The sequence below is a fragment of the Loxodonta africana genome, chromosome 25 (assembly GCF_030014295.1).
Source record: "Loxodonta africana isolate mLoxAfr1 chromosome 25, mLoxAfr1.hap2, whole genome shotgun sequence".
Taxonomy (NCBI): domain Eukaryota; kingdom Metazoa; phylum Chordata; class Mammalia; order Proboscidea; family Elephantidae; genus Loxodonta; species Loxodonta africana.
The window spans coordinates 11,021,943-11,048,775 of record NC_087366.1 but is presented as its reverse complement, the minus strand read 5'-3'; the positions used below and the strand labels follow the sequence as shown (position 1 = coordinate 11,048,775).

The 26,833-nt window shown below is 36.3% G+C and overlaps 1 protein-coding gene across 2 annotated transcripts in view; it reads right to left on the bottom strand.

The window, feature by feature from the left end:
* The window catches only part of BRINP3 (BMP/retinoic acid inducible neural specific 3), a 531,587-nt gene that overhangs the window by 277,321 nt on the left and 227,433 nt on the right, over positions 1-26,833 (bottom strand). The window contains exon 2 of one of the 2 annotated variants that reach the window (XM_003410835.4): positions 7,470-7,660. The exons of the other annotated variant lie outside the window; for it this stretch is intronic. Coding sequence (XP_003410883.1) covers positions 7,470-7,660 — 191 coding nt within the window. The remainder of the gene's footprint in view (positions 1-7,469; positions 7,661-26,833) is intronic. 2 annotated transcript variants of the gene reach the window in all.

Here is a 26,833-nt window from a genome sequence, read left to right as displayed (position 1 = left end):
CTGATACTGCTAATCTGTGGACCACATTCTAGTAATCAGGCTCTAAACTACAACAAAATTTAATTATCAATTTAAATGTCTGTCTGCATCAGTGATCCTGAGTACTCCTTTAAGAAAGGTCTTGGGTCTTTGCACTGTTACAAGTGACTCAATACACATTTGTCAAACAAAAAACGAATGATTTATTTATGTCAATAGACTGTATAAAATAACCAGAAAAATACAATCAAATTTCTGCCATTTTATAACTTAACTCTTATCTTTTGCCTTGGTTGCCAGGGACATCATTATTAGGAACTATTGATATAGCTATCTTTATCTTATTTGTTAATTTTTTTTATTTGTACTGTTATTTATATGCATGGCTTTAAAGTATTTTAGCAGATAACCGGCTTGGGAAACATTAAAATTAATTAGTAATATTGCTTTTGCATCTACTCTATAATCAGAGAAATATGAATGCAAGAGCTAGAATAGATAGGTAGATAAATAGATGTTGTTGTTGTTTTTGTTGTTAGGTGCTATTGAGTCGGTTCCAACTCATAGCGACTCTATGCACAACAGAAGAAAACACTGCCTGGTCCTGAACCATCCTTACAATCGTTGTTATGCTTGAGCTCACTGTTGCAGCCACTGTGTCAATCCACCTTGTTGAGGGTCTTCCTCTTTTCCACTGACCCTGTACTCTGCCAAGCATGATATCCTTCTTCAGGGATTGGTCCCTCCTGTCAACATGTCCAAAGTCTGTAAGATGTAGTCTCGCCATCCTTGCTTCTAACGAGCATTCTGGCTGCACTTCTTCCAAGACAAATTTGTTCGTTCTTTTGGCAGTCCATGGTATGTTCAATATTCTTTGCCAACACCACAATTCAAAAGCGTCAATTCTTCGGCCTTCCTTATTCATTGTCCAGCTTTCACATGCATATGATGCCATTGAAAATATCATGGCTTGGATCAGGCCCACCTTAGTCTTCAAGGTGACATCTTTGCTTTTCGACACTTTAAAGAGGTCCTTTGCAGCAGATTTACCCGATGCCATGCGTCTTTTGATTTCTTGACTGCTGCTTCCATGGCTGTTGATTGTGGATCCAAGTAAAATGAAATCCTTGACAACTTCAATCTTTTCTCCGTTTATCATGATGTTGCTCATTTGTCAGTTGTGAAGACTTTTGTTTTCTTTATGTTGAAGTACAATCCATACTGAGGGCTGTGGTCTTTGATCTTCATTAGTAAGTGCTTCAAGTCCTCTTCACTTTCAGCAAGCAAGGTTGTGTCATCTGCACAACACAGGTTGCTAAAGAGTCTTCCTCCAATCCTGATCCCCCGTTCTTCTTCATATAGTCCAGCTTCTCGTATTATTTGTTCAGCATACAGATTAAATAGGTATGGTGAAAGAATACAACCCTGACGCATACCTTTCCTGACTTTAAACCAATCAGTACCCCTTGTTCTGTCTGAAAAACTGCCTCTTGATCTATGCAAAGTTTCCTCATGAGCACAATTAAGTGTTCTGGAATTCCCATTCTTCGCAGTGTTATCCATAATTTGTTATGACCCACACAGTCAAATGCCTTTGCATAGTCAATAAAACACAGGTAAACATCCTTCTGGTATTCTCTGCTTTCAGCCAGGATCCATCTGACATCAGCAATGATATCCCTGGTTGCATACATACATATATGGATTGATAGATAGATGAAGTGATATAATTAACCTTAAGTAGTGTAAGTAAATAAAAAAAAGTAAATAGTTTAAATACTAGTATAGTAGTTGTTATTTCCCTTCAGTACCATTTATTTTAATGATTCCCTGGTATTTGATGCTACAGTAAATATTTATTTTCCTTTTTTTAAGTTCTTTTTTTCTTAAAACAGAATAAGTATTCTAATAGTGGAACACAGTCCCATGCATTTTCAAGTGGTTTTTCATATTTGATTGAGAAATAAATCATACGTTCTTTTAGAAAATTGGCTTTCTTAATTACGTTGCTGTTAAACCAAAATAAATGGAATTTGTTTGTCCTAAGAAAAGACCAAGTGAAAATGAGAAAGGCAGCTGTTAATCGATTTTGAAAAAAGGTGGTAGATGACATAGATTTAACAGCTATCTGTGGATACTTTATACAAAACATAATTTGCACAGGGAAAAGTGAGAATTGACTATTTCTCAAATTAGATGAGGATATTCAGGATTTCTTGTACTTACAATAATACAAAGAAATGAAAAAAAAACTAATTGATATTCTATCTATATTATATGCTGCTGCTGATTTCTGACTTCTTTCTTTGAAAGAAATACATAAAGAAAAACAAACAAAATTCTTGTAAAACTTTCAAGCTAAATGAAATGCTTTGCAGACATTATTACTTATACATTGGGTTATCAGTGACATACTATTTGTTACTTAAGAAAAATAACTCTTCTAATAAGTTAATAGATTCTGGATATCAATCATGCATTTTTTTCATTCCAACAACAAAAAAACATTTCCTATATTAAAAATAAATAAATACATTATCAAATGTGTATGTTGGGACATATGGTAACCAAAAGATACATTCTCATATGAAGCACTTTCAGAAAAAAAATTTAAAAAGACACAAATGGAGAAAAAAAATGTTTGCAAATATGTCTGTTAAAATTTAACTATGGCTTTTAAAAACTCTGTGCATCTAAGAACATTCTTCAAACTGGACTTATTTTCTGTTTCTCTGAATGAAAAACTTTTATTTATAATTGTTATAATATAATAAACATTAATATGTTCTCTATTTACTGGTAGAATAATTTTTCCTTTTTTCCTCTGCATGAAAAGGTGTTTTTCTTAAACACTCCTCACTGCCCCACTCCTGACTCCTGCCCAAGAAATTTCAGTGAGTTAATAGAAAAGGCTTGATGTAGGAAAAAGACTGGCATGAGCCTCCCCACATCCTACTCTGCTTCCTCTGTCAGATCTGGCTGTCTTGAGAGAGTACATATCTACGTCTGCTTCTCACTGCAGGCAAGCTTCATAGAGGACAGACCTGCAGCTTTCCACTGCTATGACTGGGTGGATAAGTCTGTGCAATTCTGGCAATTAGAACACCTTTAAAATTGCTCTAAATATTTTGTTATAAAATTTATATATTTTATTTTGTTCTCCATCTTCCTTAGTTACATGTTCTCTGTCTTCCTTAGGTCTTTGTGTTTTCAATTGAAACAGAACTCAGGTTTGGTGGTTTTCAGTGGGCATCACCATCCCCCACCCCCACTAATAAACCCAATAATTTGAAGTTTCTTTTTCTATTCACATATTTTTTCCTATATTCTGTACACACATACACTCTTTTCAGTGTTCATCATGTATTGTATTATAATGAAATATATTACAAAAACGATAATGAAATACATTCCATAGCTAGAAATCAATATACCCCAGAAGTGCAACCTTTTTTTCAAGATTGATTCTTTTAAATGGAGTGGCTTATTTTAGATATTTAAACACTGATGGAGTTTAGAAGGTATTATCCAAAACAGAAGCTAGTGGAATTACTATATTGATAAATAGCCTGGAAGCTATAAAATGAAACAGGTGGGAAAATGATATATATTGAAGAAGGTCTTTTTATAATTTACTTTTCTCTATAAGATAATTCCATCACTGGCTTTACCTATCATAAAATATCCAACTAAGGCTTCAAATATGCTATCCAAAGTTTTATACCTAAGTCAGTAATGTATTGTGTGTGATGTACTAAATAACTCTTGGGGGAAAAAGTTGCTCTTTATTTCCTTTTTATCAGTGTAGTACTTGGTAGTGAATATTTTACCATCGACTTGTTTTGAAAAATGTGTAAATTTAGTTGAAAATCTAGTTATTTAGGAAGCATAAAATAACTGTCTTTTTGTTGAACATACACTGACATCCTCAGCATGTTAGTATGGTTATTGGGTGGTTTTAGTCAATAAAGAGAAAGGAGAGAGATTCAGTTCAAGTTAAATACCACAAGACTCAGTTAAAGAAAAAAATGGATTAATACTCTTCTATTTTTTTTTTTATGTTCAGTCACGTAAAACATATAAAACTAAGAGTATACACTTATACCAACAAAGAAAATTTAGTGTAATTACAACAGCAATAATTTTAAAAAATGCCTGAAATCATTCCTGGTACACATTTTAATTAGAGATAGTTCATACTCTTAAGATACTTAAATAATTTCATGCATTTTAGCTGAATTATTAACATCACTACACAGAAATTCCTGAAGGAATTTAGAGAGTAAAAAAAAAAAAAGAGTTTCAACAGAAAATATAATGAATTCTAAATCCAAGGACTATTCAGAGTTTAGAATGTGAGTCAGAGTGGCAATCAGATACAATTTTTAGATACTAAGCAGTAACATAAAAGAACTCATGCAGTTTTTATTCGTGTGTGTGTGTGTGTGTGTGTGTGTCTATTTATGTGTAGGTGCATGCACCCACCTTTAAGGAAATCATTGAACAAGGCTTTTAAGTAATAGTCATAAAACGATTTTGAGACAGCATATTACCATCATTGGAATAATCAACACAAAGAAGTAAGTCAATCCCAGGAGAGAAATTGAAACATGGTTTAAAAGCAAACAAACAATACAGAACAAAAACCAATCTTAAGGCTGACGTGTGGTGCCTATGATACTAGAGCAATGAAATAATCAGATCAAAGTCTGCTGAAACTTTGGTACTAAGGAACGAATTGTCCATGGGAATTATTTGTACTTTTTAATCTCTTTTGTTTTCTCTCTGTCTTCTCCTTCCTTTCTTACTTCAAGAACATCTTTTATGTTCTGCAAGTTTTCTAGGTGCTCAGTATTGTTGATAGAATGATAATGAAACCTGATCAGTATTTCAAAACTCATAGGCTTTTTAGAGGAGAACTTATAAAAAAATTTAACTTTCAACTTTACTTCAGATTTTATGGCATTAATAATTGACATTAGTAAGCCAAATAGACACAGCTTTCATAGAACCACAGTTCTCACAATTGTTGGGATATTTCCTAATTCTTTTTTGCTTTCTACGCTACTGTAATAATAACAATAACTTAAAGACATTGCATGTTTAAATGACAAGACGTATTGTGCCTAAGTCATTTTCCTGCATCAACTCTAATTTTCCCATGACCCATCACACTGATGTTACTCACCCCTTTTCTACTACCAAGCAAATCAAAAATCCCAGAAGTTACTGAAATGTATTTAAGTCTCACAGATTGTTAAAAGAGAAAAAAAAAAAAAAGGAGAGGAGTACTTCAGATTTAATGCTTGGTTTATCTGATCTCTTTAACATTTTAATTTAGTATTATTCCTTTACGCAAGTAGAGAATGAAGAAGTGTATTCATTCAGGGTCTCTGGCATTTTCTGTCCTCCTGAGCCACCTATACTCTCCATATTTAAAACCTTAAGGTTACATGGAAAACTTTAAGTTTCCTAAGAAGCCCAGGGATCTACACTCCTTTCCCAACTTCTCCACCCTTTGTTCACAGTGCTTTTGTCCTTTGGTTTGGATACCGGTTCTTCCCGATTCTGAATCTATATTTGTGACACTGACTTGGAACTGTCAATTTGCTTCTTTCATTGAGACTCCTCCCTGAATTACATCTCGGTTATCCTCTGCTTAGATCATAAACTTTTGACATTTATCTAGAAAACTGAACAACCTCAGTCTCCTGGCAAAGGATGGTCTCACTTATTTATTAATTTAACAAATATTTGTGGAGAACTTTCTGTGTATGAAGCACTATTATAGCCACTGGGGTAAAGCGGTATGAACTACAGAAAAGGTCCTTTTTTCAAGAAAATATGCAGAGATGACTGAAAATAAAACAGGAGACAAAGAAAATAATTTTACGTCATAATAAATATTATGAAACGTTAAAGGTAAGATCATAAGATACTAGAGAGTGATGAGAGTTCACTGGGGAATATTGCTGATAGAATGGACAGGAAAAGTCTCTCTGAGAAAGTAACATTTCAGCAGAAAAATGTGAAGGTCATTGTGGCTGAAAAATAAAGAATGAGGAAGAGAGACATAGGAGATGTAACCCAGGGCAAGAATTTCCATGTAAGGCCTTATAAACCATAGGAAAATGGATTTAAGTACCCAGTCTTAGGTCTTAATTAAAAGAGGGAATTGCATGCCCTGAATCAAGTTTTAAAAAGATCCCTGGGGAAGATGGACCACCAGCATACTCCAGGAAAACAAAAAAATCATTGTGACTTGGTTTAGGAGGGTTGGGGTAGGAGGGTCAGAAGAAAGTTTAATTTAGTAGCATAGTAGTTAAAAGCATAGTGCTAATTTAGTAGCGTAGTGGTTAAAAGCATAGTGCTAATTTAGTAGCATAGTGGTTAAAAGCTCAGTGCAGTTTGAATCCAGCAGACTCTCCTTGGAAACCCTATGGGGCAGTTCTACTCTGTCCTATAGCATCACCATGAGTCGGAATCAACTGTACAGCAACTGGTTAGGTTTAGTTTTGGTTTTCTGGAAGAATCAGCTGGTATGACTTGCTGACAGATAGGAATAGCAGGTAAGGGAAGGAAAGGACTCCTCTCAGAGGAAGAAAATGAAGAGCAGGTGGTCTTTCATGTACAACCACACCCTTGCTTTGAATCAGCCTGCCTGGCTTTGGGTTTTGGTAAATTTATTGAGAAACTGACAAGGACGTAGGGACTCACCTACTTTTTGTGTCTTTTCTGTCCAATTTTATTCAATGTTTATTATTATTATTATCGTTATAAAACTGTACAAATCCATTTCTAAATGGAGTGGTTGAATGTGTTTTGAAGTTACACACAAAATTAAAAGTACAGAATTCTGGGATATTTTCATCTATTAAGAAAATGTCATGTCTTGTCTATTACACCATAACTCCCCAAATATAATTTAAATATATTGAAAGTGATGAATCATATATCATAATAAACATTATTAAAAATAGCTTTCTTAATTTATAAATTGAGAAGTAACATTACTGATCTGTATTCTCATATTATGCATCATAATACACATTTATCTCTTTCCAAATTGTATATCAACCTCAATCAAAAATACTAAAATAACATGAAAATGTAATTGTAGATCTTTGTCATTTACTCCAGGAGCTTTTTCCTGCTCTCTACACCCAGAATAAATGACTCCCAACTGTGACCACTTATAACTAATTTTTAAACAAAATTTTTAAACAACATCGTCTTGTATTTTAGAGTGTAATAACTTGACTATATTTAATGCGTGTGAGTAGATTGTAAATTGCTTTTAAGGCAGGGACTAAGCGATATTCATCTACCTCATGATTGTGAACAAGGCACTCAATAAATGTGTTGAATACATTAATGAATGAATTTTAGAGATTATTCAAACCGTAGGTATCTAGACTAATCTACTACTTTGATTTATACAGTTTTATATACAAGCACACACAGGCACAAATATTTTTAAAGAGTCGTACCTCCCAAAGTAGCAGATAGCAAGAAATGTGTTCCATATTTCTTGATAAGGTTTTCTGTGATTTGCTGAAGGGTAGGTCGACGTCCCAAAAATCTTATGTTGCGGAAGAATTCAGGGGCAAGAGGCAGAGGGGAGCCAAGGAAATTTCTTCTCTCGACTGCAAGGTTATTTACTTTCCAGCGGCCAAACTCCCTGAAAAGAAAATTTATTTTTATTGATAAATACATCATCTATCCAAATGTTTTCATTTGAAAGTTCAGTAGGTAGTTTAGTTGGGGTCACTACATTACATTGATTCTTCCTTGTAATAATATGCCATGTTCTATGAAGAGGAGAAGCAATATTTATAATTTATTTAATTAGAGTAAGTAGTCCAAAACAAGTCACTTAGTGGAAAAGAAGCCTTTAAATTGAATACCTTCCACTGAATTTTTACCAAGAAAAGATGCATCCAGAAAAATAATTTTAACATGCCAAGGTAATATTTTATCATTTTCTAGGGGAAATTAAAGAGTTAAATAATTTCATTTTTATCTCTCTATTCCTTTCTCTATTCACTGTAGAGTAGAAACTCGTAAAATCTCAGAGATATTATGGAAATGAAGAACTTTAAAAAATTATCAGAAAGGGAACTATGCTTTCACAATAATCATTATTTACAACATATTTTGAAATTTGACTTTATTAGCAATTTCTCAAGAAGCAAAATGACTACAGAGAGACCAAATTAGAGAAACAGAACATATGGTTATAAAAGATGTATACACATATATTGAGTTAAAATCAATCTAATAATGCTTTAGAAAATAATTATGGCAAACTAGACCACCAGATACTATCTATAGAGATTTTTCTGAGGAGTAAATTCGGGAAAATCTCAGACACTTTCCACAAAGAAGAACCTAGTCTCCCTGGCCTAACAATGTCAAACATGTTAGGTTACCTGATTAATACTCAGCAAATAAAATATTTATTAAGTATTTTATAAGCATGTGCCATATTTACATACATTTTGGTCAAAAGTTTATCAAATGAATGCAATGATTAGTCATGGTTTATGATAAGGATACATCTGTGAACAAGACTCAAAAGTTCATGTCCTTATGGAGCTCATATTATAAAGGAAGTTAAGAGACAGGTAACTACAAAAGTTAAATTAAATTTTTAAAAAATCAGATTATGGTTAGTGGTGAGAACTACACAGTCTGTTGTTATAGGTGGTAGAACTGCGGGTGGCATGGCTCTATTTTACATTAGGTAACTATGGAGTGTGCCTCTAAAAAGGCAATATTTGACACCTGATTAAAGAAAAGTATCTAGGTGCAGGTAGACAGGAAACAGATATACATAGAATAGTAGCGACAGTTATACACTTCCAAAAAAAAAAAAAATAGGCATGTCCCTTGATAGATTCTCTAACTATAAATATTTTGCACACTTGGTACACACTTGGCAACCAAACTTAATCCAGTCTTTTGGAAACTGATTATGAGATTCAGTAAGGAATCTAGGAAAAACTTTGCCCTGAACAGAACTCAACTTAGCGCTTCCTTCACTGAGAAACTCCTGCTATCTCCTCTGCAAATCAGCTCATCTAAACAAGTTTGAATATCATTGATCTACCAAGGACTCTCAGACTTCAGCACCTATTAGCATCACCTGGGAACTCCATCACAGAGTTTCCTAATTCATTAGGTTTGGGGTGAGGCCAAGAGTGTGGATTTTTAAGACAGTATGCTGCTGTTTATGGGCCCACTTTGAAGAAACTACCGATTTAGATAAATTAATATTTTGTCCTTAAAATCTACTCTAAATATTTTACTTTAAGTAAAAATATAAAGAGTGGATATATTATGATTTGGGTTTTCTTAGAAGAGGGTAGGAATGCCTTTATCTTTTCAAAACTGGATTGGCACTGATAATTTTTTGTTATGTTTTTCCTTTTCTTAATGAATTTACCTGGATTTTATGTATTTGTGTGTATTACATAGAATATATACTTGTATGTGTATACCTTGAAGAAATGGTTGGTAGAATTATGGACATCAAAGGCAATTCTGGTGAGGACTCGGAAGAAAGCAAGCAGAGCTATAGAGACAGTATCTGTAGTCCTGGAGAACACATATGGCATCCCCAAAAAACATGTGTTGTAAATCCTAACCCCTGTGTCTGTGGTTATAATCCCATTTGAGAATGAGTTGTCTTGGTTATATTAATGAGGCAGGATAAGTATAGGGACTTTCTTGAGTCAATCTCTTTTGAGATATAAGAGCAGAAGAGCAGAGATAGGATAAGATACATGCCAAGACACATGGAGATCTCCAAGGAACCAGGAAGCAGAAGCTGAAGAGACAAAAACTTTCCTCCACAACCAACAAAGAAAGCATTCCACTCAAACAGGCATTCTAAATTCAGACTCCTAGCCTTCTAAACTGTGAGAAAATAAATATCTGTTTGTTAAATCCATCTACTTGTGGTATTTCTGTTATAGAGTCACTAGATAATTGAGGCAGAATTTGGTGCTGCTCTAAGAGATACCCTAAAATGTAGAAGCAGTTTTGGAATTGGGTAATGGGTAGACACTGGAAAGTTTTAAGGTGTCTAATAGTAAAAGCAGAAACACTGGTGGCCTAGTGGTTAAGTGCTATGGCTACTAACCAAAAGGTTGGCAGTTCGAATCCACCAGGTGCTCCTTGGAAACTCTATGGGGCAGTTCTACTCTGTCCTATAGGGTCGCTGTGAGTTGGAATTGACTTGACGGTGCTGGGTTTGTTTTTTGTTTTGTTTTTAATAGTAAAAGCTTAGATTGCCTTGAAGAAACTGTTGGTAGAATTACGGACATCAAAGGCAATTCTGGTGAGGGCTCAGAAGAAAGTAAGGAGAGGTATAGAGACAGTATCTGTAGTCTTGGAGAATACATATGGCACCCGAAACAGAATGTTACTAGGAATGTTGATGTTAAATGAACCCTGGTGGTGCAGTGTTTAAGAGTTGACTGACAACCAAAAGGTTCAAATCCACCAGCCACCCTTGGAAACCTTATGGGGCAGTTTTACTCTGGCTGATAGGGTCACCATGATTCAGAATTGGCTCGACAGCAGTGGGGTTTTTTTTGGTGAGGTTTTAAAAGAAAATGATGAACATGTGATTGGACAATGGAGAAAGAGCAATCCTTTTTATGCAGTGACAAAGAACTTGTCTGAATTATGTTCAAATGTTTGGTGGAAGGTAGACCTTGTAAATGATGAACTTGGCTATTTGGCTGATGAGATTTCTAAGCAAGTTCTTAAGGGGGCTGTGTGGTTTCTCCTTACTGCTTATAGTAAAATATGAGAAGAAAACGATGTACTTAAAAATGAACTGTGCAAAATGAAAGCGGAACTTAAAGATTTGGAAAATTATGTTTACAAACTAAGGACACATGTTCTAGAATGTTCACCAAGGATGTGCTGCACAATCTTTTGTTAAAGAGATTGAGTCTGTGATTTATGGATCTAACCAACTACCATAGCAGAAAACCCATCAGGTTAGATCGAAGGGGACAGAGAAAGAACGAAAAGAAAGAATGCTGTCTGCCTCTTGGAAATCTACAGACAGGGAACAGGCCAAAGGAGCTACATCTGTTTTCCTTCAAGAAAAGTAACGGACCATTCCTGGAGCAGCTCGGAGAGCTGCAGAACTATTGCAATTAGCACAGGAGTCAGGGCCTTCTCAGTTTCAGAGGGTGGAGCCACAGTCTCCTGGTTCTGGAGTATGGGGCTGCAGTTAAGGTGTGCCAGGGAAATGAGCCACTGCCCAATGCTGAGGGTATGGGACTGCCATGCCCATGGGGCAGAAAAACAGGCTTGCCGGAGCCGAGGGTGTGAGGTTGCCACTCAGATGGACTAGGACAATGGGGCCACTAAAGCAGAAGGAGCAGAGTGGCCATCCCAGAGGACCTTAACTGTAGAGCTGAAGCCCAGGACTGAGGCATTTCCACCCTGTATCCAGAGGGCATGCCACACTCCAGAGTCTGGAGGGCAGGAACATTGCCGAGATGGCCGCTGTTATGAATTGAATTGTGTCCCCCAAAATTATGTGTATCAATTTTACTAGGCCATGATTCCTGGTAGTGTGTGATTGTCCACCATTTCTTGATCTGATGTGATTTCTTATGTGTTGTAAATCCTACCTCTATGATGTTAACGAAGTGGGATTAGTGGCAGTTATGTTAATAAGACAGGGCTTAATCTACAAGATTAGGTTGTGTTTTATGTCAATCTCATTGAGATATAAAAGGGAAAAGCCAGCAGAGAGACATGGAAACCTCATACCACCAAGAAACAAGAGCCAGGAGAATAACACATCCTTTGGACCCTGGGTCCTTGCAAGAAGCAGCTCCTTGACAAGGGCAGATTGATGACAAGTACCTTCTCCTAGATCTGACAGACAGAGAAAGTCTTCCTGTGGAGCTAGCACCCTGAATTTGGACTTCTAGTCTCCTAGACTATGAAAGAATAAATTCCTCTTTGTTAAAACCATCCACTTGTACTATTTCTGTTATAGCTGTACTAGATAACTAAAAAAAAAAAAATTAAGGTAGCCCCAAAGAAAAGAGGATTATTTTCAAGCTTTGAGAGCTAATGGAAATTGTTCTGCTGGGTTTTAGACTTGCCGGGTGCCTGCTATCCCTTCTTTCCCTTCAATTTCTTCCATTTATAATGGAAATGTGTACATTGTGCTTGTTCCACCATTGTACTTTGGAAACAGATAGCTTGAAGTCTAGGTTTCACAGATGAAGAGAAATTTTGCACCAGGATGCAATATCCGTAAAGTCTCACCCATATTTGATTTAGATTCTTCAGAAGATGGGATTTTGGACTTAGAATTAATTTAAGACTTTTGCAATGATGTGATGGGGTGAATGTGTTTTGCATGTGGCAAGGATACAAATTCGGGAGGGCCAAAGGGTGGAATGTTATTGATTGAATTATGTTCCCTAAAAATGTGTTGTAAACCCTAACTCGTATGCCTCTGGTTATAATCCCATTTGGGGATGGATTGCCTTTGTTACATTAATGAGTCAGTATTAGTGTAGGGCCTATCTTGAGTCAATCTCTTTTGAGATATAAAAGAGAAAACAAGTGAGCAGAATAGAGACAGGGTAAAATAAATGCTAAGACACATAAATTCTCCAAAGAACCAAGAAGCAGATGCAGAAGAGACAAGGACCTTTCTCCAGAGCTGACAGAGAAAGATTTCCCCTGTAGCTAGAGCTCTGAATTCAGACTTCTAGCCTCCTAAACTGTAAAAAAAATGAATTTCTGTTTGGTAAAGCCATCCACTTGTGGTATTTTTGTTATAGCAGCACTAGATAACTAAGACAGAGACCATATAAAATTATTTAGGTTTTAGTTTTTTTATTGTTTTATATTGCTAGCTATATAGCAATATAATACTTCTAAGAACTTCTAAGAACTTTATTAAAACATAACCTCAGAAGGAGTTCCTCATTAATTCCAAGACTTACGTGCTTAACTCGAAACATTAGTTTGTTTTATCTCCTTGAAAAAAATTATAATTTTATCAAGAAAAAGTACTGTAGCTTGAACCTAAAGTTGTGGCGCACCTTTTTCAATGGTTTAAAGTGCTAAATTGATTAACTCATATGTATACATTCATAGATTAACATGTGAGCTGCTAAGTAAATTAATCAGCTATAAATAACCAAGATATATTATATGCAGTATTAAACTTTTCCAGATTCCTGAAGTGTTTTGCTTTATGAATAAGAGTAAATATGTATTAAAACAAAACAAAAACCATAACCTGTTGTTGTCAAGTCAATTCTGACTCATAGCAACACTATAGGACAGAGTAGAACTGCCCCATAGAGTTTCTAAGGAGCAGCTGGAATGTTCAAGCTGCCAACATTTTGGTTAGCAGCCACAGCTCTTAACCACTATGTGACAGGTGCTCCCAATGTGTACTAAAAGAGTACAATTCTAGCTTTCCTTATTATTATTATTTTTAATAATTAGGAAACTTACAAATACAAACCTATGATCTATTTTGAACTAAAGTATTTACAGTATTCCTTATTTTGTCTCTCTTAAATTTGACAAAGGGCAGATATAATATGAAAGGGATAAAACACATTCATTATGTCATTTTCCGAGGTTAGTTTATAACACTGGTTACGAATTAACTTTCCCTAGAAAATTTGTTTACTATTTGATAATTGTCTCCTATTAGTAAGACTCTTGCAATATAGACAAATTTCTGACCTCAAAGTTTCAAAGTTTATACTGAGAGTGACAATAGATAAATAAATACTTTGAAATTCAAGGGCTTTAAAATATTTAGGTGCAAAAATACAAGTAACTTACATAACACAATTCCTCTACCAAGTTTATCACTGTTCTTTACAATAAATGTTCCTGTTCTAACTCAGTTCATATATGTTTTCTCTCCCCTTAGAGTCACATGCTTTGTAAGAAGATAACTGAGACAGTGGATGACCTTCCAGGGTGTTTCCTTCAGCTATCAGTTGCTTTATATCACCTCAGAATGTTAAACTCAATTATCTCCTCAACTCACCTTCTAACGTTTCAGTTGGACAGGGTACTTTGCCATCTCACCTGACTGATTTCTTTTCCTTGTCAGACAACAACCAAAAGAAAAAGGTAAACTCCTTGGGGACATCACCGAACTAAAACTAAATAAATAAATTCATTTGCATTGGTAACTATAGAAAACACATGTACATATATTTAATTCAAGAGACTTACCTAAATTATTGTCCTAGCTCTAAAAAAATCTTTTAATATAAATAATGAAGTAAATCATTACATTTTGTTTTGTGTATATCCAACTAGTGTAGTTTGTGTAGAAAACACAAATGCTGTGTTGAGATCTAAGAAATCTCTCCCTTCTGCTCAACACACTTGGTTTATATCCTAGTGATGCATGATCACTCTTACAATCTGTACAAGTTTTTGGTGAAAACCCAGATAGAAAGTACTGAAATAATCCTTCTTATCAGTGGTGATGAGAACCCTTTAAGAAAACCAACTCTGGACATTTAAGTACCACACTGTGAGTAGTAGACATTAGGTATGATTACAAATACATAACGTTTCTTCATTCTGGGCACGAAACTGTTACATCTCCTAGAGTCCTTTAATGTCAGTGTGGCTACATAGCTTATTTTGATCAATACAGTGAAACATATATGGTTAGACTCGTCCATCAGCCTGGGACCTTCATAAACCCTGATGATTGAAAACTTCCCTCCCCCTTTTAACCCTGCAGATTACAAGAATGAACAAGTATTTGAACTAAAAATAAATTTTGTCATGTTATGCTACCAAGATTATGGGACCATTACTTTGTTTTTTCTCAACATAATCTAGTCCATCATAATTGAAATATTTCGACTTCAGGGTAACTTGGGAAGGCAATAAGGAACTAAGGTTGTACATAAACTGGTACTTTATGAGTATCTTTTTTTTTCCTTCTTGAAGATAAAATTTACCTCAGTTGCCCCTAGACCATGGATTCATTAAATTCTGGAGAAACACAGATATAGAGCACTGAACTGAAACCATGCTGTTGGATATAATAATTATAATGAGAGCATTTTACTAAACGCATCTTGGGATTCCATCCAGATGCTTTATATTTATATTAAATAAGTTCATGGTTGTACCAAATAAGTGCTGCATTCTACCTGGAGTCTTCACACTACATACACATCTTCCCATCAGAACCTTTGAAAGTCATTAAATGAAATAGGCACATTCATTAGAGTTTAATGTAACTCAGCCCCTTTAGAGGCACCACTATTAAGCAAAGGACACAAATGGGCTATAACCAGTTCAGCCAGAACATTACTTTGAAATGTTTTTGTTGGCTCTAAGAAGCCTGTATTAGTTGGTTAAAGTTGTGTGTTTGTCTGATAAAAAATTCTGACTTGCAAGCAATTATTATTATGTGTATACTTTTCTACAACAATGTTTATTACCATTTACTCCTACCCATCTCATAAAAAAAAAGGTTGGGAAACAAGAATGACACCATCAAATTCTATTTAAATAGTGTTCATATCATTGCCATTGACTTCTTTTATTATTATTTAATTTCTATGTGAATACATAAATACACTCAGCGTATTTGAAATATATTAACTACTAAGATTACTTTTAAAATTGCACATATATATTTGGTCCCCGAAAATATAGAATCTGCCACTGTTGGAATTTGAAATTTTATACTTATGGCCATAGGAAAAGCAGTATATATTAAAAAAAAAAAAAAAAATGACAAAACCAGATGATGTATTTGCTGAAAAGACTTATTATGTTTAACTGCTAATTTATGCTAAATAAATTTGCTTGCCTAAAGCTCTAAAAGCTATTATTATATTACTTTTCACATAACTACATTTGTTGTCATATAATTTTAATTCTATCAATACTCATTAAAATGTGCAGACCCAACAGAAAATTAAAACAAAATATATTATCCAAGCACTAATCCACTGTGAACAAATTCAGCATGAGAGATATAAACTGACTTGCCAATCATTAGTAGCAATAACTTTCTAATTACATGTGTAAAATCATACTGATCTTAAGGAAAACCACTAATAATCAATAATCAATACTAGCTCCTCATAATTTTATTATGTGCAACTGTTAAATGTAAAATTGGCTCTTTTAATGCTCATTCTGCATAGCTTCCACATCTCACAAATGACACTGGTTTCCACGTGGCATGTAAAAAGGAAACGTCCCTAAATGCTTGGAAGACTACAGTTCTAAAGCCTAGGTTTTTACCTCTGGTGGCCAGTGGTTAAGCACTTGGCTGCTAATAGAAAGGTTGGTGGCTCAAATCCAAGAGCTGCTCTGTGGAAGAAAGATGTGGCAGTCTGCTTCCATACGCATTTACAGCCTTGGATACCCTAAGGTTGCTATGAGTCGGAATCAACTCATCGGCATTGGGTTTGGTTTGGATTTTTGGTCATGGGTTAAGCAGTTGGCAAGGAATCTAGAAGGCAGAAAATCTATTCCCCTGCCCCTTGATACACCCATACATTTTTGTTTGTTAGTTTTTAGCAGTAGTGGAAATTTTTCAAGCGTGACAAGCATTCTAGATGCATTTTTGGAAGTGTTTTGCACTTCAGCAGAATGAAACTATACAAATAAAATACTGGAAGGGAAGCATAAACACAAAGTAAAATCTTTACGTGCAGGATTTCTGAGAAACACCGAATAATAACAGTTGTATTTTGAATGAGCTGCCAAACTTAGAGTAGACTGGAGAAGACAGTATGATTGTAATAAACATTTATCCATCCCATGAAGCAGTGGGGACTCACTGTAACCATAGCCTTCTGCCTATATCATTGAATCAAATGAGATAGACGTTGGGTTATTGAGAATTTTTACAGGATGATCTCTTTTTGATTGCTAATGTATATTTCTAATCTTAAAATATGTTAAATGTATGGGGCTATGAATTAACTGATGAAATAATTTAATTTTATTCTCCATAGTTTTGATTACTTCCTGGAGTTTAATAATTAGAGTTTTATTCTATCTGTATGGGAAAAATACCACAGAATTCAATTATTTATATTGCTTAAAAAAGTGGAAAATACTCGCATACCATGCAAGAATTTAAATGTTTTATAAAAGCAAGAATTCAAAAGAAAGAATGGATTTTGGAGTCAGAGAGCTGAAGTTCCCATTCTAGCCTCATCACTTAGTAGCTGTACAAATTTTGGCATGTTCTTACCTCAATGATGTAATATTGGCTGTAGAGTTTTTTAAAGAAGTAAATTCTGAAAAAAAACTACTTAGAATGATAGGGGGAACACTACTAATCTTGCAAATCTTGGTATATATAAAGCATTAGGTTATGAAGCCACAGATTTTTGTCCCAGGATGTGAATTTAAATGTATAGAAATATTATTGATCAAGGTAATGGACTTTAGTGGAATTAATAAGTAAAATTAACAAAAGAAATTATAAATACAAACATACTCGGAGAACCTAGAAATAATTCTTCTTTATCTAGTCATAGGCTAATATGTTAAGTGCTCATGATGAGGATGAGTAAGAGCCAAAAAAATACATATCTGATGATGAAAAATGATTTTTTTTGGTAATTTCTTCAAATATTTAAACAGTTTCACAGCAATTTATTTATGATAATAAAATCTTATTCAATCAAACTTTCATAAAGCAAGGCTGTTCTTAGGTACCATCACGTTGGCTCCGACTCATAGTAACTAGATGTACAACAGAACAAAACACTACCTGGGGAGGCAGGGCCAAGATGGCTGACTAGGTAGAAGCTATCTCAGATCCCTCTTGCAACAAAGACTCGGAAAAACAAGTGAATCGATCACATACATGACGATCTACGGACCCTGACCATCAAACACAGATCTAAAGAGTTGACCTGAGTGACAGAGAGTGAGAACGAACAACCACGGGGAAGCAGCGACTGTTTTCGGAGACTGAAGCCAGCGTCCCAGTCAGGAAACCTTGGCGCCGGGCTTTGGACTGGGCACAGGGGAGCTGAGCACGGCATCCTGTGATGACGCAAACACGGGGCGCAGCCCTAGCCCCCTGAACTGACCTCGGGGGAAACCCAGCCAGTGCACGCAGGCAGCGCAGTGACGCAGCTGACTGGAGGAGAAGTCACCGGGAGGCAGTGACTGGTTTTGGAGCCAGGAGTGCGGCGTCCCAGCTGGGGAACCTTGACGCTGGGCTTTGCACTGGGAACAGAGGAACTAACCATGGCTTCTGAGATAGTGCAAGAATGGGACGTGGGCCTGACCCTCGGGGGCAATCTCTACCAAGCCAGCGCACACAGTCGACGCGCCCCTTGGGAATCTCAGAAAAAAGACATCCCAAGCAAGATAAGTAACTTTGTCTATATTCCGGGGTGCTACTCTCTCCTATTTATCTGAACCCTTCCCTCCCCTTCCCAGGCGGCTTCATTAACATTGGAATTTCCTGAGCCAGTGAGAGAACCGCACTGTGGTTTTTCTTTCTTTTTTTTTTATTTTTGGTCTTTTCCTAACCCATTCTCCTGGCCTGAGAGAAGCAGCTACAAAAAACCCAAGGACCAAAAATCCTTCCCTAATTGGACTAAAAACACAGAACCAGATCCAGCCAAGCATATGTGATCCACAGTCTTGGGCTTTCATCCCTACAGGGAACAAGGTGGCTATTATAATGCAAAGGCATTTCTGACAGGGATCTGACTGTAATTGTTTTAGCAGATTACTAGAAAGACAAGTTTCCCAGGTCTGATATCTCTGCATATTCAACAGAGCCCTCACCAACCCACAACAGGGAACTGAGGGCTGAAGCTCCCCCTAGACCACCTAGCCTCCAGCCTTAGGGGTGTAAGGAGGGTGACACCTACAAATCTGTAGAAGTACTTGCATTGGAGGCCTAAGGTACAGCTGCAGAGCCCACCCACCAATTAGGAATAGCGACACACCTACCTCACTGGCACTTGGGGGAAGCCTGTCAGCATCCTGCCCCCCTCCCCGGAGTGTGAACCCCTGCTGCTACTAGAATATGGTGCACACAACTATCACCACTAGTTCTCTAGGTGGATAGGTGACAGTCTGCACCACACACTTGGTGACACAAAGCCAGATTCTACTCAAGAATAGTGAACGGACTCTTAGGCTTATATATCTGGTAACAACCCAAACCAGCTGGTAATAGGACATAAGTGAGTCAAGGGCTACAACAATCAAGACAGCACAATCTAATAGCCCATCTACGTATATTGAAAGAAAACAAAGCAAGGTAAGACTCCGTGAGCAAATACAGAATAAATCACTACAATATCTTAAAGATGGCTTGGAGACAGCAGTCGATATAAAACCACATAAAGAAGCAGACCATGATTGCTTCTATAACTCCCCAAATTAAAGAATCAAAATCTTTTCCAAATGAAGATACAATCCTGGAATTGCCAGATACAGAATACAAAAAATAATTTACAGAATGCTTCAAGACATCTGGCATGACCTCAGAAATGAAATAAGGCAAGCTACAGAAAAAGCCAAGGAACACACTGATAAAGCAGTTGAAAAACTCAAAAAGATTATTCAAGAACATAGTGGAAAAATTAATAAGTTGCAAGAATCCACAGAGAGACAGCATTCAGAAATCCAAAAGATTAACAATAAAATTACAGAATTAGACAACGCAATAGGAAGTCAGAGGAGCAGACTCGAGCAGTTGGAATGCAAAGTGGGAAATCTGGGGGACCAGGGAATTGACACCAATATAGCTGAAAAAAAATCAGATAAAAGAATTAAAAAAAAAATGAAGAAACCCTAAGAATCATGTGGGACTCTATCAAAAAGAATAACTTGCATGTGATAGGAATCCCAGAGCAGAGAGGGATAATCAGAAAATACACAGAGAATAGTTGAAGAGCTCTTGGCAGAAAACTTCCCTGACATCATGAAAGATGAAAGGATATCTATCCAAGATGCTTATCGAACTCCATTTAAGATTGATCCAAAAAGAAAATCACCAAGACATATTGTCATCAACCTTGCCAAAACCAAAGATAAAGAGAAAATTTTAAAAGCAACCTGGGATAAAAGAAAGGTCTCCTACAAAGGAGAATCAATAAGTTCAGACTACTCAGCAGAAACCATGCAGTCAAGAAGGCAATGGGATGACATATATAGAGCACTGAAGGAAAAAAACTGCCAGCCAAGGATCATATATCCAGCAAAACTCTCTCTCAAATATGAAGGTGAAATTAAAACATTTACAGATAAACACAAGCTTAGAGAATTTGCAAAAACCAAACCAAAGCTACAAGAAATACTAAAGGAAATTGGTCAGAAAACCAATAATATCAGATACCAGCACAACACAATGTCACAGAACAGAACATCCTGATATCAACTCAAATAGGGAAACCACAAAAACAAATTAAGATTAATTGTAAAAAGAAAAAAATGCTCAAAATGGGAATCATTGAAGTCATTATGTAAAAGATCACAATAACCAAAAAGAGGGACTAAATACAGGACGCATAGAACTGCCATATGGAGAGGGATACAAGGCAATATAGGACAATACAAGTTAGGTTTTTACTTAGAAAAATAGGGGTAAATATTAAGGTAACCACAAAGAGGTATAACAACTCTATAACTCAAAATAAAAACCAAGAAAAACATAAGACTCAGCAAACATAAAGTCAAATACTATGAAAATGAGGAACACACAATTTACAAAGAAAAACGTCTCAGCACAAAAAAGTAAGTGGAAAAATGAAATTGTCAACAACACACATAAAAAGGCATCAAAATGACAGCACTAAATTCATACTTATTTATAATTACTCTGAACGTAAATGGACTAAACGCACCAATAAAGAGACAGAGAGTCTCAGACTGGATAAAGAAACACGATCCGTCTATATGCTGCCTACAAGAGACACACCTTAGACTTAGAGACACAAACAAACTAAAGCTCAAAGGATGGAAAAAAACATATCAAGCAAACAATAAGCTAAAGAGAGCAGGAGTAGCAATATTAATTTCTGACAAAATAGACTTTAAACTTAAATCCACCATAAAAAATAAAGAGGGACACTGCATAATGATTAAACGGACAATTGACCAGGAAGATATAACCATATTAAATATTTATGCACCCAATGACAGGGCTGCAAGATAAATAAAACAAATTTTAACAGAACTGAAAAGTGAGATAGACATCTCCACAATTATAGTAGGAGACTTAAACACACCACCTTCAGAGAAGGACAGGACATACAGTAAGAAGCTCAATAGAGACACGGAAGACGTAATTGCTACAATCAACTAACTTAACCTCATTGACTTATACAGAACACTCCACCCAACTGCTGTGAAGTATACTTTTTTAGAGCACATGGAACATTCTCTAGAATAGACCTAATATTTTAGGTCATAAAACAAACCTTTGCAGAATCCAAAATATTGAAATATTACAAAGCAGCTTCTCAGACCTTAAGGCCATAAAAGTGGAAATCAATAACAGAAAAATTAGAGAAAAGAAATCAAATACATGGAAATTGAACAATACCCTGCTCAAAAAAGACTGGGTTATAGAAGACATTAAGGAGGGAATAAAGAAATTCATAGAATGCAACAAGAATGAGAACCCTTCCTATCAAAACCTCTGGGACACAGCAAAAGCAGTGCTCAGAGGTCAATTTATATTGATAAATGCACACATACATAAAGAAGAAGGAGCCAAAATCAGAGAACTGTCCCTACAACTTGAACAAATAGAAAGTGAACAACAGAAGAGTCCATCAGGCACCAGAAGAAAACAGATAATAAAAATTAGAGCTGAACTACATGAATTAGAGAACAGAAAAACAATTGAAAGAATTAACAAACCAAAAGCTGGTTCTTTGAAAAAATTATCAAAATTGATAAACCATTGGCCAGACTGACTAAAGAAATACAGGAAGGGAAACAAATAAACTGAATAAGAAACGAGATGGGCCACATCACAACAGACCCAGCTGAAATTAAAAGAATCATATCAGATTATTACGAAAAATTATGCTCTAACAAAAATGCAAACCTAGAATAAAAGGATGAATTCCTAGAAAAACACTACCTACCTATACTAACACAATCAGAAGTAGAACAACTAAATAGACCCATAACAAAAGAAGAGATTGAAACCATAATCAAAAAACTCCCTACAAAAAAAAACCCTGGCCCAGATGGCTTTACTGCAGAGTTCTACCAAACTTTCAGAGAAGAGTTAACACCACTACTACTAAAGGTATTTCAAAGCATAGAAAATGATGGAATACTACCTAACTCATTCTATGAAGCCACCATCTCCCTGATACCAAAACCAGGTAAAGACATCACAAAAAAAAAGAAAATAACAGACCTATATCCCTCATGAACATAGATGCAAAAATCCTCAACAAAATTCTAGCCAATAGAATTCAAAAAAATAATCCACCACTACTAAGTGGGATTTATACCAGGTGGCTGGTTTAATATTAGAAAAACTATTAATGTAATCCACCATATAAATAAAACAAAAGACAAAAACCACATGATCTTATCAATTGATGCAGAAAAGGCATCTGACAAAGTCCAACACCCATTTATGATAAAAACTCTCACCAAAATAGGAATTGAAGGAAAATTCCTGAACATAATAAAGAGGATCTATACAAAGCCAACAGCCAACATCACTCTAAATGGAGAGAGCCTGAAAGCATTTCCCTTGAGAATGGGAACCAGACAAGGATGCCCTTTATCACTGCTCTTATTCAACATTGTGCTAGACATCCTAGCCAGGGCAATTAGGCTAGACAAAGAAATAAAGGGCATCCGATTGGCAAGGAGGAAGTAAAATTATCTCTATTCGCAGATGACATGATCTTATACACAGAAAACCCTAAGGAATCCTCCAGAAAACTACTGAAACGAATAGAAGAGTTTGGCAGAGTCTCAGGTTATAAGATAAACATACAAAAATCACTTGGATTCCTCTACATCAACAAAAAGAACATCGAAGAGGAAATCACCAAATCAATACCATTCACAGTAGCCCCCAAGAAGATAAAATACTTAGGAATAAATCTTACCAAAGATGTAAAAGACCTATACAAAGAAAACTACAAAGTACTACTGCAAGAAACTAAAAAGGACCTACTTAAGTGGAAAAGCATACCTTGCCCATGGATACGAAGAGTGAACATAGTAAAAATGTCTATTCTACCAAAAGCCATCTATACATACAATGCACTTCCGATCCAAATTCCAACGACATTTTTTAATGTGATGGAGAAACAAATCACCAACTTCACACGGAAGAGAAAGAACCCCAGGATAAGTAAAGCATTACTGAAAAAGAAGAAGAAAGTGGGAGGCCTTGCTCTACCTGATTTTAGAACATATTATATAGCCACAGTAGTCAGAACAGCCTGGTACTGATACAACAACAGGCACATAGACCAATGCAACAGAATTGAGAATCCAGACATAAATCCGTCCACATACGAGCAGCTGATATTTGACAAAGGCCCAGTGTCTGTTAATTGGGGAAAAGATAGTCCTTTTAACAAATGGTGCTGGCATAACTGGATATCCATTTGCAAAAAAATGAAACAGGGCCCATACCTTACACCATGCACAAAAACTAACTCCAAGTGCATCAAAGACCTAAACATAAAGACTAAAACGATAAAGATCGTGGAAGAACAAATAGGGACAACGTTAGGAGCCCTAATACAAGGAATAAACAGAATACAAAATATTACCAAAAATGACGAAGAGAAACCAGAGAACTGGGATCTCCTAAAAATCAAACACCTATGCTCATCTAAAGACTTCACCAAAAGGGTAGAAAGACCACCTACAGACTGGGAAAGAATTTTCAGCTATGACATCTCCGACCAGCGCCTGATCTCTAATATCTGTATGATTCTGTTAAAACTCAACCACAAAAAGACAAACAATCCAATCAAGAAGTGGGCAAAGGATATGAACACACACTTCACTAAAGAAGATATTCAGGCAGCTAACAGATACATGAGAAAATGCTCCCGATCATTAGCCATTAGAGAAATGCAAATTAAAACAACGATGAGATTCCATCTCACACCAAAAAGGCTGGCATTAATCCAAAAAACACAAAATAATAAATGTTGGAGAGGCTGTGGAGAGATTGGAACTCTTATACACTGCTGGTGGGAATGTAAAATGGTACAACCACTTTGGAAATCTATCTGGCGTTTTCTTAAAAAGTTAGGAATAGAACTACCGTACAACCCAAAATCCCACTCCTCGGAATATACCCTAGAGAAATAAGAGCCTTCACACGAACACATATATGCACTCCCATGTTTATTGTAGCTCTGTTTACAATAGCAAAAAGTTGGAAGCAACCAAGGTGTCCATCAACGGATGAATGGTTAAATAAATTGTGGTATATTCACACAATGGAATACTACGCATCGATAAAAGCAGTGATGAATCTGTGAAACATTTCATAACATGGAGGAACCTGGAAGGCATTATGCTGAGTGAAATTAGTCAGAGGCAAAAGGACAAATATTGTATAAGACCACTATTATAAGATCTTGAGAAATAGTATAAACTGAGAAGAACACATACTTTTGTGGTTACGAGGGGGGGAGGGAGGGAGGGTGGGAGAGGGTTATTTACTGATTAGTTAGTAGATAAGAACTACTTTAGGTGAAGGGAAGGACAATACTCAATACACGGAAGGTCATCTCAACTGGATTGGACCAAAAGCAAAGAAGTTTCCAGGATAAACTGAATGCTTCAAAGGTGAGCGGAGCAAGGGCGGGGGTTTGGGGACTATGGCTTAAGGGGACTTCTAAGTCAACTGGCAAAATAATACTATTATGAAAACATTCTGCATCCCACTTTGAAATGTGGCGTCTGGCGTCTTAAATGCTAACAAGCGGCCATCTAAGATGCATCAATTGGTCTCAACCCACCTGGATCAAAGGAGAATGAAGAACTCCAAGGTCACATGATAACTATGAGCCCAAGAGACAGAAAGGGCCCCATGAACCAGAGACTTACATCATCCTGAGACCAGAAGAACTAGATGGTGCCCGGCCACAACCGATGACTGCCCTGACAGGGAGCACAACAGAGAACCCCTGAGGGAGCAGAAGAATAGTGGGATGCAGACCCCAAATTCTCATAAAAAGACCAGACTTAATGGTCTGACTGAGACTAGAGGAATCCTGGTGGTCATGGTTCCCAAACCTTCTGTTGGCCCAGGACAGGAACCATTCCCAAAGACAACTCATCAGACATGGAAGGGACCGGACAGTGGGTTGGAGAGAGATGCTGACGAAGAGTGAGCTACTTGTATCAGGTGGACACTTGAGACTGTGTTGGCATCTCCTGTCTGGAGGGGAGAAAGGAGGGTAGAGAGGGTTAGAAACTGGCAAAATTGTCACGAAAGGAGAGACTGCAAGGGCTGACTCATTAGGGGGAGAGTAAGTGGGAGTATGGAGTAAGGTGTGTATAACTTATATGTGACAGTCTGATTTGATTTGTAAACGTTCACTTAAAGCTCAATAAAAAGTATTAAAAATAAATAAATAATAACTAAAAAAAGTAAAGAAAATACTATGGCTGAGTCAGGTGACCCTTAGTCCTCAAGGTGACATTTTCGCTTTTTACCATTTTTAAGAGGTCTCTTGTATCAGAGTTGCCAAATGAAGTGCATCATTTGATTTCTTGACTGCTGCTTCCATGGGTGTTGGTTGTGGATACAAGTAAAATGAAATCTTTGACAACTTCAAAAAAAAAAAACACTACCTGGTCCAGCATCCTCCTCACAATCAGTGCTGTTTGAGTTCATTGTTGCAGCCACTGTGTCAATCCAGATCACTGAGGGTCTTCCTTTTCTTCACTGGCCCTCTAATTTATCAAGCATGATGTCCTTCTCCAGGATCTGGTCCCTCCTGATACCTTGTCCAAAGAACGTGAGAGGAGCTCTCCCCATCCTTACTTCTAAGAACTTTCTGGCTGTACTTCTTCAAAGTCAGATTTGTTCCATCTTCTGGCGGTTCATGGTATATTCAATATTCTTTGCCAACACCATAATTCGAAGGCATCAATTCTTCATCAGTCCTCCTTATTGATTTTTCAGCTCTCCCATGAATATGAAGCAATTGAAAACACCATGGCTTGGGCCAGGCACACCTTAGTCCTCAATGTGACATCTTTGCTTTTTAACACTTTAAAGAGTTTTTTTTTGTTGTTGTTGTTACAAGGAATTTGCCCGGTGCAATTCTTTGTTTGATTTCTTAACTGTTGTTTCCATGGGTGTTGATTGTGGATCCAAATAAAATGAAATCCTTGACAATTTCAGTATTCTGTTTATCATGATGTTGCTTATTGATCCAGTTGTGAGGATGTTTGTTTTCTTTGTGTTTAGGTGAAATCCATACTGAAGGCTCTACTCTTTGATTTTCCTCAGCAAGTGTTTCAAGTCTTCTTCATTTTCAGCAGGCAAGGCTGTGTCACCTACACTTTGAAGTGTGTTAATGAGTCTTCCTCCAATCCTGATGCCACATTCTTCTTCATACAGTCCAGCTTCTCCAAATATTTGCTCAGCCTACAGATTGAGTAAGTATAATGAAAGAATACAACTCTGAAGCACATCTTTTCTGACTTTAAACAACGTAACATTCCCTTGTTCTGTTTGAATAACTGCCTCTTGTCTAAGCACAGGTTCCTTATGAGCACAATTAAATGTTCAGGAATTCCTATTATTTGCAATTTTATCAATAATTGGTTATGATCTACACAG